The 12,767-nt window shown below is 46.7% G+C and overlaps 1 protein-coding gene across 2 annotated transcripts in view; it reads right to left on the bottom strand.

Annotated features, from left to right (window-relative positions):
- The window catches only part of DUSP22 (dual specificity phosphatase 22), a 43,261-nt gene extending 30,771 nt beyond the window's left edge, over positions 1-12,490 (bottom strand). Inside the window, exons 1-2 of one of the 2 annotated variants that reach the window (XM_005481689.4) lie at positions 12,157-12,490; positions 6,182-6,215 (exon numbers count right to left, since the gene is read on the bottom strand). In XM_005481689.4, the coding sequence (XP_005481746.1) occupies positions 6,182-6,215; positions 12,157-12,177 (55 nt within the window). In that variant the 5' untranslated portion in view covers positions 12,178-12,490. The remainder of the gene's footprint in view (positions 1-6,181; positions 6,216-12,156) is intronic. The other variant, XM_074544518.1, reaches the window with a different exon arrangement.
- Between the last annotated feature and the right edge of the window lie 277 nt (positions 12,491-12,767).

Here is a 12,767-nt window from a genome sequence, read left to right as displayed (position 1 = left end):
AAAAATCTCAGAGAAAACATTTCAAAGAAGAAATGCTAATGCTCGCCAGGCAACATCCTCTAATCCACCTGACCTTCAGATTTTTTAACAGTTTGTAGGACAGTCTCAATTCCTTAGGGAATGCCTAAGCAGTCAAGGATTTGGAAACCCAGAAACCAGCCTAAGTGCCCCTAAAAATCAGTTTTCTGTCTTACAAAGACTAAGGGCAGACTTCAGAGCCTGCTGGCTGCAACTCATGGTGTTAAAGTACACCTAGCACAATGAGACCCCAATCTCTAATTATCAGTATGATTTATATGGTAAGAAATGTCTTGCCACACAAGGCAAACTGCTTTAAAAGAAGAGATGATCCAAATTAAATGCTGACCGCTTTGAATTGGTTTGAAAGGCCTAATAGACATAGTACAACTCAAAAAGACTGAAATACCTTAGTTCTTCAGTTAACAGAGACTCGGGCTAAAGGAATCTCAGCAAATCAAAACTACACACTGAGATTTCAGATACTCCTAGAAACAAGCTGGAAATAGCCATTCCAGACCTACATCACCAGGTAGCCAACAAGTCCTTAATATATTTGGGAAATAAGCATTCAATTCACTAAAGTAGAGGAGAAAAAGCTTCCCAGCTACTTCTGGATCTAAACTTCAAACAGTTTACAAAGGGGAAATTCCCCTGGTTCCCCAGCACCTGCCTTAAGTCTCTACAGATACTACAGATAAGGCTATTTAAACAGCAATACAAATAAGATATCCTGTCACTCACAGTCTCATACCATAAATAACAAAAAAAAAATTTACAAGTTATGTAAAGAGCCACCAAAAACCAAAAGAACCACCACCACCACAGCAATTCTAACTTCTTTGCTGTAGCACAATGCTGTACAAGCACATGCAAGCTCACATTTTGAAATCACAGTGTGAAACACCCCATTTTCAAATGTTATGATTAATCCTACCTACCAGAGCCCCCTCCTGTGCATCCTCTAAAGGGTGCCTCAAATGCAGTATTATTCCTTGATAACAGCTTACCTAACATTCTGTGTCATACAGCAAAATGCTTCTCAGCTAATGCAGATGTGGACTTTTGAGTAAAGCCTTTGGGAAATTCTCTCTTCACACAAAATGACACAATTCACACTGGGGAAGTCTTCCTCTCTCCCTCCCACATTTAGCCTTTTTCCCTCAGTTTCATACTGTGACTCCAAGCTTGACCTCTACTCATGCAGAGAGCTACAAACACTTATACACAAAACCAAAGCCAAAGTCATCAAAATGGGACTGGGGCCTCAGAATTTCTCTCCCTGCAGCTCTGGGAAGCCTTAGTGTGTGCTGGGGAGAAAATCACCTAGTGCAGTGTGCTTCCATCCCAGTCATCAAAAGAGACACAGCTCCAACCACTACAGTTAAGGCACATCAATGACTGAACAACTCCAGTACTCCAGTGGTGAAGTCTCAAATGTACCTACAACCATCCTCTCTTTCTTCAGTATTTTAGTGCCTCCACAGAAATGCAAGGTGAGGGATAAGGACTTCCTCTTAGACAAGGCAAGTCAGCCCAACATGTACAACAGTATGAAGTCTCAATCTGCAGATGTGTAGAGACAATTTCATCATCATCACATCTTTTTTTTATTATATAAAGCAAATTTTTGTCTACACTTTCTCTTCTGCTTTGGAGAGAGCTAGATAGAGAGACAGCCACCTAAAGAAGAACATCCTCTGTAGTGGTTCAGAGCACTAAGAACTATTACTGGGAATGGTATCCCATCAGTAGAGCTTTATTCCTGAATCCAGTTATGTGCAATTACAGACACACACACAAACTGTGTGCATGAACAAAAACTCCACCTCTCCTGCCTCCACACTTTGCTCTGAAATATATGAACTGAGTACTGACCTCTTTTCCCCATCTTTCTTGTTCCTCAAAAAGGTCCTTCTGAGAGGATGTTTTGGGGAACAAGAAAGGTGGGGAAAAGAGGTCAGTACTCTGAAGTTTAATGAAGTACCAATAGTCTTCCTTCAAAAGGTGAAGCTGAAAAAGTAAATGGTACCTCCATCCTCTCCTGTTTTCAGTATCTGATATAAAGCCTTAGGAAACAGAACTTAAAAAAAATAGTAAGCAGATGAGAACAGGAATTAACTGACTTTAGAAACACAGCAGAACTACTTGGTGGGCATTGCCTTTTTATACACTTAGTAATGGGAAGGGCAGAAACTTCCCCAAGACTCTCCAGACTACCCACAGCAACACTGGACTCTTTGGGGAAATTAAACCTCATATTGTGGCTTTCCCCTTCAAATTAAAAAGCCCCCAAATATTCCATGGAAAAAACCTTGAATGATTACAAACAAGGAAGAACATAAGCTTTTTAATATTCAAGGTAGAAACACTCTTAATTCTCTGGTTTCTGCTACTGCCACACCTCTTGGTTTGGAAGCAAACTGAACATCCACTAAGAATCTCTCATCAGAAGAAACAGATTTTGTTTTCCATTTGTGCAGAGAACCAGGCTGTCCTGTCAATCCCTTAAGGAACAAAGCAACCACTTTGTTGTGAGCACGGGTGACTTTCAAGGGCCATGGGGTTTCCAGTGCAGAAGACAAGTGGACATGCAGTCCCACAATAAATTCTTTGTCTTTTGAGAGGACCGCATTTCATCTGTAAGGTACAAATGAAACAGAACAAACCTTCTCCAAAACCAGAGGCAGAAAGAGGAGTTAATTTCCTCTTTCTTTTCCCTTATTTTTCTCTCTTAGCCTGCTACTCTGCCATTAGCAAAGAAATAACTACTCCTTCACTTTCAAAGAAAAATCTCAAGTGCCGTTTCCTTCTGGGCTTTCAGACCAGACTCAGTCTTGTATTTTATATGGACATCTATGGTTCTTCTTGAATTTTCCTGCCCTCTAGCTGTGAAATCTCAAATATAAGCTCTCAGGAGCATACCACACTTTTCATGTGCTACTGATGAGCTGAATCATGCTTATAGAGCCTGTGAGATAAAAAGCACTTGAACACATGCCAAGATCTGTGCTTATTCAGGAAAGGTTTTCAGAGACATACTCAAGCTCTGTCAGCTTAGGGGGATTTCAGGAGATACTTCAGTGCTTTTCATAATCAGCACTACATGTAACTTTCTACACTAGAGATCCTTAAGGTGATTATTAAAGCCCCTCTCAAGTCTATGTGCTTAGAGGTTTGTGAAGCACCAAACAAAGCAGAAGCAGCAAGCTCAGCTCCTGAGGTGAGCCACAGGTTCATTTCACAAGCTGTTTCTGGGCCTCAGTTTATCTCCCAGTCAAATGCAGAATTTGCACTGCTCTGTCATAGACTGTATTTAAATTTACTAGGCCTAAAAGCAGAAATATAGCTGAATGGTGAATAATAATTCCCCAATCAGAGCAATTCCTGAATGCCTTCTCCAGACAACAGCCCTCCAGAATTAGTGTTTAACATCTCAAACATCCTGCTTTCACTCAGCAGAAAGGCACCCATCTAGAAGAACTGTGCCTTTTCCCAGCCTGCCAGGGTTCCCAGAGGTCTCCCCTGCAGCAGCAAGACAAGAGTGTGAGTAGGATGGTACTTTGATTGAGCTCTGGAAACCGTGCACGCCCAGGCTCCCTGAGAAGCCACTGGGGAAAGACTATCCTCCAGAGGGCAGATCAGAGCGATTTACAGACATTCCCCTGACTCAACTTCAGGAGAGGCTGCCTCCTCTCCACCCCAGCTCAGGGATTCAGTGCCTTGAATTCTCAGCCCTGTGTCTGGGCGAGATGCACAACACCAGGGATTCAGTGTTTCCTCCTCTTACTGACAAGATGTAACTTTGTTCAATTTCAAGCTATCAATCTTAGGCTCAAAAACGGGAGACTGATCAAAAATGCATTACAGGAAATAATTTTGTAAATCTCTGCCTTTATGAGTAGCTAGTCATTTCAGCTGCCCAAATCAGGATACTCTGACCAGTCCCAACTGCACATGCTGCTGAGTATTTCTCAGTCAGTGATCCCCTTCGTGGCAGCCTCAATGCTCACTAGTCACTTTTTTAAAAAGTCTCACAAATCAGAACATGCCCCAGGAACATCAGGATCAGACTCCTCCAGAAAAACACACTAGTAATTAACCAACAACCTGTTCCTAAATGGGATGACTTCACTGCACAGAGAGCTTGGTGCAATTATTCCTATGCAGTGAGGCAAGGGGAAGTTGAGGGACAAGGAATGCAGAAAAGGGTAAGAATTGTAAAAGGATGCTCTCATATTAGTGAAGTACTGCAAGACCTCTCTTTCCCTCTCCAAGAATGGTAGCTTATCTGAGATTATAACAGGTACTTGTGAGGGGAGAATGTAACGATTAAATGCAATCTGAGCAAAGGTCATAGCAGTAAATGAACGGACATTTTTGTTTGTGTTTTTAATTAATTTAAAAAACAGGCTCCATAAAACAAGCACTAGGGTTAAAGTCAAGTCATCTTTCCTCTCTTTTCTGGAGGTAAGCAGAGGCATTACACCCTCTGTTTCTTTTTCAGCAAGGCTCCCAGAGACACTTCCCAGGCACAGCACCTCCACCTGCACACCTCTGCTCTCCACATGGATATGACCTGCCCTGCAATTCCAGGGCCACTCCCAAGGCACACGGGGAGAGCCAGGGCCACAGGCCTGGCGTGGGCAGAGATGCTGACTCACTCTGCAACCCTGGCCAAGTCCCCTGCTCTGAAAACAGAGCTGCACCAGCAAACAGATGCTCCTGCTGAGTTTCACTCCCCTGTGCAAGGGCTTAGCAGCAGGATGGCCATGGTGAGAGAGACTGATTGGGAGCCACGTTACCAGGGCCTGCCCACCCTGCCTGAAACCTGAAGGACTCCACCGTCCAACATATTCCCAATTCCACCCCTTGCCTGAATTACTTCAGGAAGAGAAAAGAGAACAAAAAGAGGAAGCAACATGGCTGCGACCAAGTTAGTTAATTTTGTCATCAGACCATGCAGTGGTCCATCCAAAGGGCTTTCAAAACTATCCTCTTGGCCTTATTTTCTTTTTTTTCCCTATATTTTTCTTTTTTCTACTTTCATTTTCAGCACAAAATCACCTCTATCTTCTCATTTTCCTTACCATGGCATGATTAACTCCCTCACACAGTAGCCATTGTACTTGTGTTTATGGTGTGGCAAAAGGCAGCTTTTAACCTCACATGTACCTCCGGGCTGCCTTCTAAACTTATCAGCTCCATGTCCCAAGGGACAGCAAGCACTGGATCCACAGTATGGGTCAGCAGATCCAAAAGTAGGTAAATCAGGCAAAAACCACTGAACTCACAGGTTTTCAGATGGGGAGGCATGGAAGGAAGAGTGGGCACGAGGCAGAGAGAAGGTGGAGCACCATCTAAATCCAGTGTGGATGTTGCCAGCCTTAACAGTCTGGGTGTGGTACCAGACAGCCCAGGAAGGACAGGATATCTATTGCAGGAGCTCCTGTGAGCCCTGCTTTGCTGTTTTACTCAGGCATGAGAAATATGGGGTCTACATCTATCAAAAACACTGAACATGCACAACTGGTTTACTTTTGAGTAGGGAGAGTCAGCCAGAACTGCTGCTAAGAGAGTGTTTCGAGAACAGGTCATTTATTTGGATGTCTGCATAAAGTTTCCTGTGATTTCTAAATGTGTCTGTTTTTCTGTACACAAAAAAATAAACCTCATGCATGAAGGAAAAAAAAAATCCATAGAAACTTACATCTGCAACAGAGACAGTGTGAGTATCAGTGGTCAGGCTGCAAGCAGCAGACATATCAGTCTCACAAGCGGTGAAAACAGCACTCTTTAGCAGTTGTTATAAATAACCAAAATAATGAAAGCAATGAGCAGGACGTATAGTAAGCCTTTACTTATAAGGAGGACTTGCAATAAGCCTTACAAAGAATCTGCCTGGCTCACAGGCTTGCTTGCTAAGCACGGATATCGTTGCTCCAAGGAGATGGTATTCATTTTACTTTTCTCAAAGTATTTGCAGCACAGCACACAGAGGAGAGAGCAAACAAGTTCTTCTTTAAGTGCCACCAGGTGAATCCAGACATGAAGCAAGATGGGGTTAAAAAGCTACAGAGATGTCAGAGAAATCTGAGTGCCTGCAAAACACTTTAGGACCCCTGCTAAGTAATCCTAGAGATAATAATAAAACTAATCTTACCTTTAAAGTTGCCAATGAACAAGCCAGGCAGAATCTGTGAGAAAGAAATATAGTATCAAATATAGGTATCTTGTGGTAAGACAATTTGACAAAGTTCAATTTGCATACAGGATGGAACATACTACTTTAGCAGACTATTGTGAAATGCAATCTAAAACATGCTGACAACTTTTGCAACCTTTTCAGACCAGATAGCTCTAGGCATACTGTGATTTGACAGCATTCCTTGGCAGAAGGGGGTTGTTAATCGTGGGGATTCTTTCACTTAATGGAGGCTCTCCGAGGACAGCAAATGTAGTTTACAAATTACGAAGCAGCCTCACAACACAGCTCTCCCCTGCCCCCCGCAGCAGGGTAACAGCTACCCTCATGGAGCTAATGATGAAACTTCACACAGCAAAGGTGATTTGCCTAAAGTTGCTAAGGAAGCTGGACAAAGCCCTGCAAAACGACATCCTTCGAGGCTTTTGAAGTGCAAAGCCATGCACGTCAGCGCTGCAGCACTGTGGAGCTCTTAGAGGAAATCACTGCAAACAATGACTTGTGTGCTCACATAGCAAGGGAAGTGCTGAAAGTCTGTGAAATGCATGTTTCTCTCACAGATCTACCCCTTCACCCCACACCCTCAGATGCCTGCACAGGTGTCAGTTACAGGACATTCTTTAACTGCACTTCAGTCTCCTTCCATAACATGTACCAGGTACTTGGGGAGCATCAAGGTCTGCCCAAGGACCAGCACGTGCTTGAGGGCACGTGCACGCACAGACAGAGGCAGGTGACACCGTAGTGCTACCCCTGCTACCCTCTCATAACCCTCCCAGACTTGGGAACAGCAGCACAGACATCAAAAACCGCCAGGCACACCGAACTGCTGGCCAAGACTTTTGTTCTCTGCCACCTGAAGTCTCTGACGCACACCCACATCCTTTGAGGAGACCAGAACTGTGGTGGTGAAACCATACAATCCATTTTCCTTCAGCCCACGTACAGCATACTACCAACACAGATACATCAGCACTGACTTCCTATAGCCTTAGCAACACCCCAGTGTCACCACAACAGCAGCAACAGCCTCTCAGGCACAGCTATTTAAAAGGAAAACTCCACCCATTTAGGAAAGTCATGAAGGACTTTTCATCAGGGATCATTGCCACAGACTTGGTTTCATTGCAGCCCTCCTGCTGAAAGGTGAGCCAGCTCACCATGCACAGGTTAGCAGGGCCAGCAGAAGAGGCTGTAAACCAGCTTCTGACCTGCCTTAACCTCACAGCTTTCATCTGGTCAAAGCATCACGTTCGCTGTTATTTATCGAGCCTTGCGGGAAACAGAAAGCTGCAGCACCTCTTGCACTCCTTGCAGCTTTGGTTTGCGCAAACATTCCTCCCTTTAGGCTTTGCTAGGTGATCACTCTGCCTGCTCTATCTCTGTGTCACACCAGCTCTAAACACAGGGCTCAATTCCCCACCCCAATACAAAAAGACAGCTTCTCCAGGACCCTTGCTGTACCTGATAGCTTGTAGACCCTTGCTTGAAAATTAAGGGCTGATTGACAGCACTGGTTCATCAAGAAAACAGTTCTTTAGTATGGGCACCTGTACATTTTGCAAAAAGAAGCTCAGATAGCTTTCTCCCTTTTCCTTCCCTCTTCATTTGTACAAATTCAACATTCTTACAAAGACAGCAAAAATGCCCAGGCCAGTTTCCAATGCCAGGCTATGGTGTAGGGTAAAGAAGCTTTCCAACATCCTGCTGTCCCCTTCCATGTGCACAAGATTCACGGTTTCAAGGGACAATTCGGTATTTCAAGCACTCTCGATAACATTGCTAGAAGTGCAGCTCTAATGCTGCATCCCAGGCTAGGAAAAAGAAGCCTGTACCTGTTCCAGATAGGGCAGTACTCAAGAGTCACTGCCAAAGAGACTAAATTCTGCAAACAAAATCATGTTCTAAAGCAAAACGGACTCAAGTTATGAATGAATTTCACTAACAAGATCACCCCAGTGAGCTCCCTCAACTTAAGTATAAAAAAAAAAAATTAAAGACTTTCTGCTATTCTAAAATAGCTGTCTGGTATTTCCTATCTGCAGCACAGATCTTCCATCACACCATTACTGCTGTACACTATAGCATTTTAGACTCCAGGACATTATTTCTGCATCAAATGCGCATTCTCAAGAGGGAATAAAAGCCTAATTTCAATTCACAGTCATTAAGCTTTGACATTAGAAATTAAAGATAGTGAGAAGCACTGAGAGGTTGCAGAGATGAGGTTTCTTGTTGGCAAAGGAGGAAAAATCGAGAAGTCTGAATTTGTACATCAGGAAGCAATGCTGTATGATAGGCAGGTAATTAGGACACGGTGCAACCAAGGGCAGATGTTATCCCTCTTGTACCAGTCATTCTAGAAGCAAGAAACATTACTATGGGTGAAAGCTACCTGAAAAGAAGTGAATCTTTATGTCATGCTGACTAATACTTCAGTACTCAGCTATGGCTGGGAACTTTCAGCTGTGTCATCTCACACTGCCTTCAGTAACTGCAACTCCGCACTGTGCAAAATGAAGGCTGATGGCAGCTAGGGGCGTGTGAGAGAGAAGGGGTGGGAGTCAGAAGAGTAGAAAAATAAGGTGGTTGTTTTTGTGAACTTCTCAACCACTGCCATATGAATAAAAACAGTAGCATCTTTATATGATCCGAAACATTGAGAAAATGACCACAGAGCAAGTAACCGATGTAAAGAATGCGCCAAGGGACAGGGACACCAACGTCTGTCCTAGTTTGTACCTCGCAAGAGAGCAGCTCATGTTCTCCACCTTGCACAAAGACTGAGCCCTGGAACAGACAGCAGTTGCTAATGTTTCTGTCAGTCCTCTCTGACAACACACCTCTCTGGAAAATGGCTTAAAGGGCTACTTTGCTGCTGTTTCCTCTATCAACAAATGCTTATAATAAAGCGTCTAACTCTTGCCTAACACTGCTTCTGGTTGTGTTAGTACTGATGGGCACTCTGGAGAAGTGCATGGGGATTTCTCAGAGGTGTCGGGGCACTGCAAAAGGAGAAGACAAACCTACCTTTGTCCAGTAGTACACGAGAGTGGCACACATCAGTGAGGGGGATCTGCTGCTGACATGAACTGGCACCGTTTCTCTGACTTCCATAAAATTAGCTACCTCAGCTGTAACTAGCCACACTGGTTTAAATTTCTTATTAATCCACTCCTACAACAAGCAGGGCTTATCTGCCCTTTTCATAGAGATAATACTCGAATCTTCTGAAGAGTTTACATGAATAACTGTCAGTTAACCTTAACAGCTCTAAACAACAACTAAACCCCAGGAAGAGCTCTTCACCAAGATCCTGTACACAGATAGTCAAATCTGGTCACCATCTCAGTCACTAGACTTCAGCTCCTGGAAAACATTTCTACATTTCAACCACAGACTTCAACTTGAACTTTGAATACAAGTCAAAGTTAGACATTAACCATGAACACAAATCAGACTACTGAGACAATTTCCTAAGTCAGACCCCATTACTCATTCTGTAAAATATACATTTTAAAAATACAAGGAAAAAAGGTGAAGTACTGAAAATTAAACTAGGCAGGTCAATGCACATTCACAAGCTGATTCTCCTTCTCTGAACAGAATAAAAAAGGTGTTTATGAACAAATGATTTCAGTTTAATTCAGGAAATATGTCAGAAGTCTAGGATGGGCTTTAGAAAAAAAAAAAAAAAACTAGGCCAGGCTAATTTTACAGAGAAAATTAGCAAAGAAAGATAAACCTCACCTAAAAAGAATGCCAGGCCTCCAGCCCTTATCACTCTAATGGCCACATAAAGTCACGTGCAATTGCTATTTGCTATGAAATACATCAGTATAATGGGACTGAAAAATAAAGAAGGGACCATGCAAGTGAGAACGAATCAGTATTGACAGGCTGTAGCAATCCCTGGAGCTCTTTCTTACCACACCCATTCCAGGCCATCATTAATCCTCTTCCCTTGGCAGCTGTACAAAGGGACTCCGTAAATGAAATAATCCATCATCAAATAAGCTGATTATTTTTTCCTACCATCCGTACACAGATCTGCCACAAGAAACACACTTCAGCTGGAAACTAAGGCAATTTGTATTGACTGACTACACTGAGTCAAGCAAATACCACCTACATCTGCACTGATGGCTCCATACTTCCCCTTGCCCCTCCAGCTTTGCCGACTCACGAGATCAGGAGGAAGAGATGATCCAGAGGCACATTCGGAAGGTGGCAAGTTCCACACCAAGATATGGGACCCCTACAAATATAAACCCCGATGGCCAGTACCCTACATGACTGTAGCCTCCTTAAAGGAGCCAGCCCTTCCCAAACTGCTGAACAGCTCAACCTCTTGGATACAGCTATAAGAAAGGGGAGAAAAATCCAAGTGGTGTTATGCTTGTCCTGAAAGCACCAGGTGGTACATGTCAGGGCAACATTTAACAGAATTCAGATGACCAAACTGGCCAGTCACAGATTGCCAATTCCTACCCACACAATACCACAGTAAAATGCAATGCAGCTTCAAAGGGCTGAGAGTTGTCCTTTTGTTTGTTTTGTTTTTTTTTCTCCGCAGACCGCAACTTAAGCATCCCATATTGCGTCCCTCTAAACGTTCTGATAATTTCAAGAATTCCAAGAAAATTACTACAAATATACCAGAGGCCTAAAAGGAGTTTCTCTAGCTGTGTATCTTCCTAACTGGCCATTTCCAGAAGGCTAATATCAATGAGTGGCTAATATTACAACATTATTCCCAGACTTTGAAAGCAAAAACTGAGAAAAGGACCAAGGGAGGTTCTACCTTCTATGCACTAACTCGATTCCTCAGCAGCCAGATCTTTTCCCTGCCAAAGGTTTCTATTTCAATATCTCTACCCATAGGATGGAAAGGCTTCCCCTTCCAGGGAGCACACTAAGCACTCTGGATGTTCATCAATCTGATGATCCTTCCAGGGGCAAGGATGTCAGTCTGGGACAAAATGTGAGGAGCTATTTCTAGCTGTTCTCCTCTGCTTTGTCAGAGGCCACACAGCAAAGCTACTCCCAAAGCACTCAAAGCAGGATGTAAGACAGAGGAGATGACTCAACTTCTGTTCCATATAGTAAGCTATATATAAAAGGCTAGTTACCACCACACTTTCAAACCTGGGTTTTAAACAGAGGTGGAGATACTGAGAAAAATCACAGTGGCCCCTAGGTAACCACCATGACATGCCAGGGGAATCGGTGCGTACAATAAGCCCCCTACTGCCAAAAGGCCAACACCCTCTGCAAAACAGATCCATCTTCCTTCCTCTTCCTCACTGCGATCTCCACTGGGGACGAGTGCTTTCCTGTCCCACGGGCACCGGGCGCGCCCAGCCAATGTCCAGCGGCTGCTCCTCGGCGCGGAGGGGAGCGGGCTGTGCCCAGGTACCCCGGCTCGGCTCCGTGCGGCGCCCGCTGACGGCCCCTGCCGCGCCTCAGGGGCTGCCGGCTCTGCCCCACGGCACCCCCGGGCTGGGGGACACGGAGAGGGCACTGAAGCCCGGCGCCGGGGGCACGGAGGCCCTCGCCGACCGCGGGGAACTCGCTTCGCCCGGGAAGGGGAAGCCCGGGCACATCACCGAAACCAGGGCCCCCCTCCCGCCCGCCCGCCCGCGCTGCGGCTGGGGAGGAGAGGGCGGCGCGCCCCGAGGGAGCGGCGCGGCCGCGGTCTCCGTCCCTCCGCCCTCGCCCCGAGGCGGGGGACCCCCAAAACCCAAGGGAAAAGCCCTCCTGCCCTGGCCTTTGTTCCGGGAGCGGGTGCCCGCGGCGCCGGGGCGAGACAAAGGCGGGGGCGCCGTGGCACCCCGCCCGCCCCGAGGCGGGGATGGACAGCCGCCCCCGGCCCCGCCGCGCTGGCCCGCACACATGCACTCGCGCACGGCGACAACGACGAGCGGGATTACCTTGTTCATCCCATTCCCCATGGCTTAAGCAACCCGCACGCCAGCACCGCGGGAGAAGCCGTCGGCCGCTGCTGCCAGCGGCGGGTCGGCGTTCATGGGACAGTGCTTGCCGAGGGGGGACTGGGGACGGGCTAATTGCTAATCAAGGGCGGCCGCTGCTCGCCGCTGGCGGACAGGGCGAGGCGCATCCCTCTCGCCCTGGCCGCGGCCGTCGCCCTCCTGGATGCCGGGCGGCTGGGGGCGGGTTTCCGCTCGGCCGCCCCCGGGAGCGGCGAGAGCCGCGGGGCCGCGCTGCCAGGATCCACCTCCCGCCGCCGCCACCGCCCCACGCGCGGTGCGGGCCCCGCGGGCCGCCCTGGGGCTTGTAGTCCGCGCCGCCGCGCCGCGCCGCCGCCGCCTGCCCCAAGGAACTACACGTCCCAGCGACCCCCGCGCCGCAGACCTGCCCCACCTGCCGCGGCCGGCGGCGCCTGGCGGGCGTTCCGGGGAGGATGAATAAGCGCCGGCCGCGGTGACTGAGGGGCGGCGGTGGCAGCTTTGGTTCCTGCGGGTCGCTCCTCGGCACGGACCGCCCACCGCCAGTGCGCCCGGGCAGGGCAGGGCTGCGGCAT

The sequence above is a fragment of the Zonotrichia albicollis genome, chromosome 1 (assembly GCF_047830755.1).
Source record: "Zonotrichia albicollis isolate bZonAlb1 chromosome 1, bZonAlb1.hap1, whole genome shotgun sequence".
NCBI lineage: Eukaryota > Metazoa > Chordata > Aves > Passeriformes > Passerellidae > Zonotrichia > Zonotrichia albicollis.
Note: the sequence above shows the minus strand (reverse complement) of the source record. Positions and strands in the feature narration are given on the sequence as shown.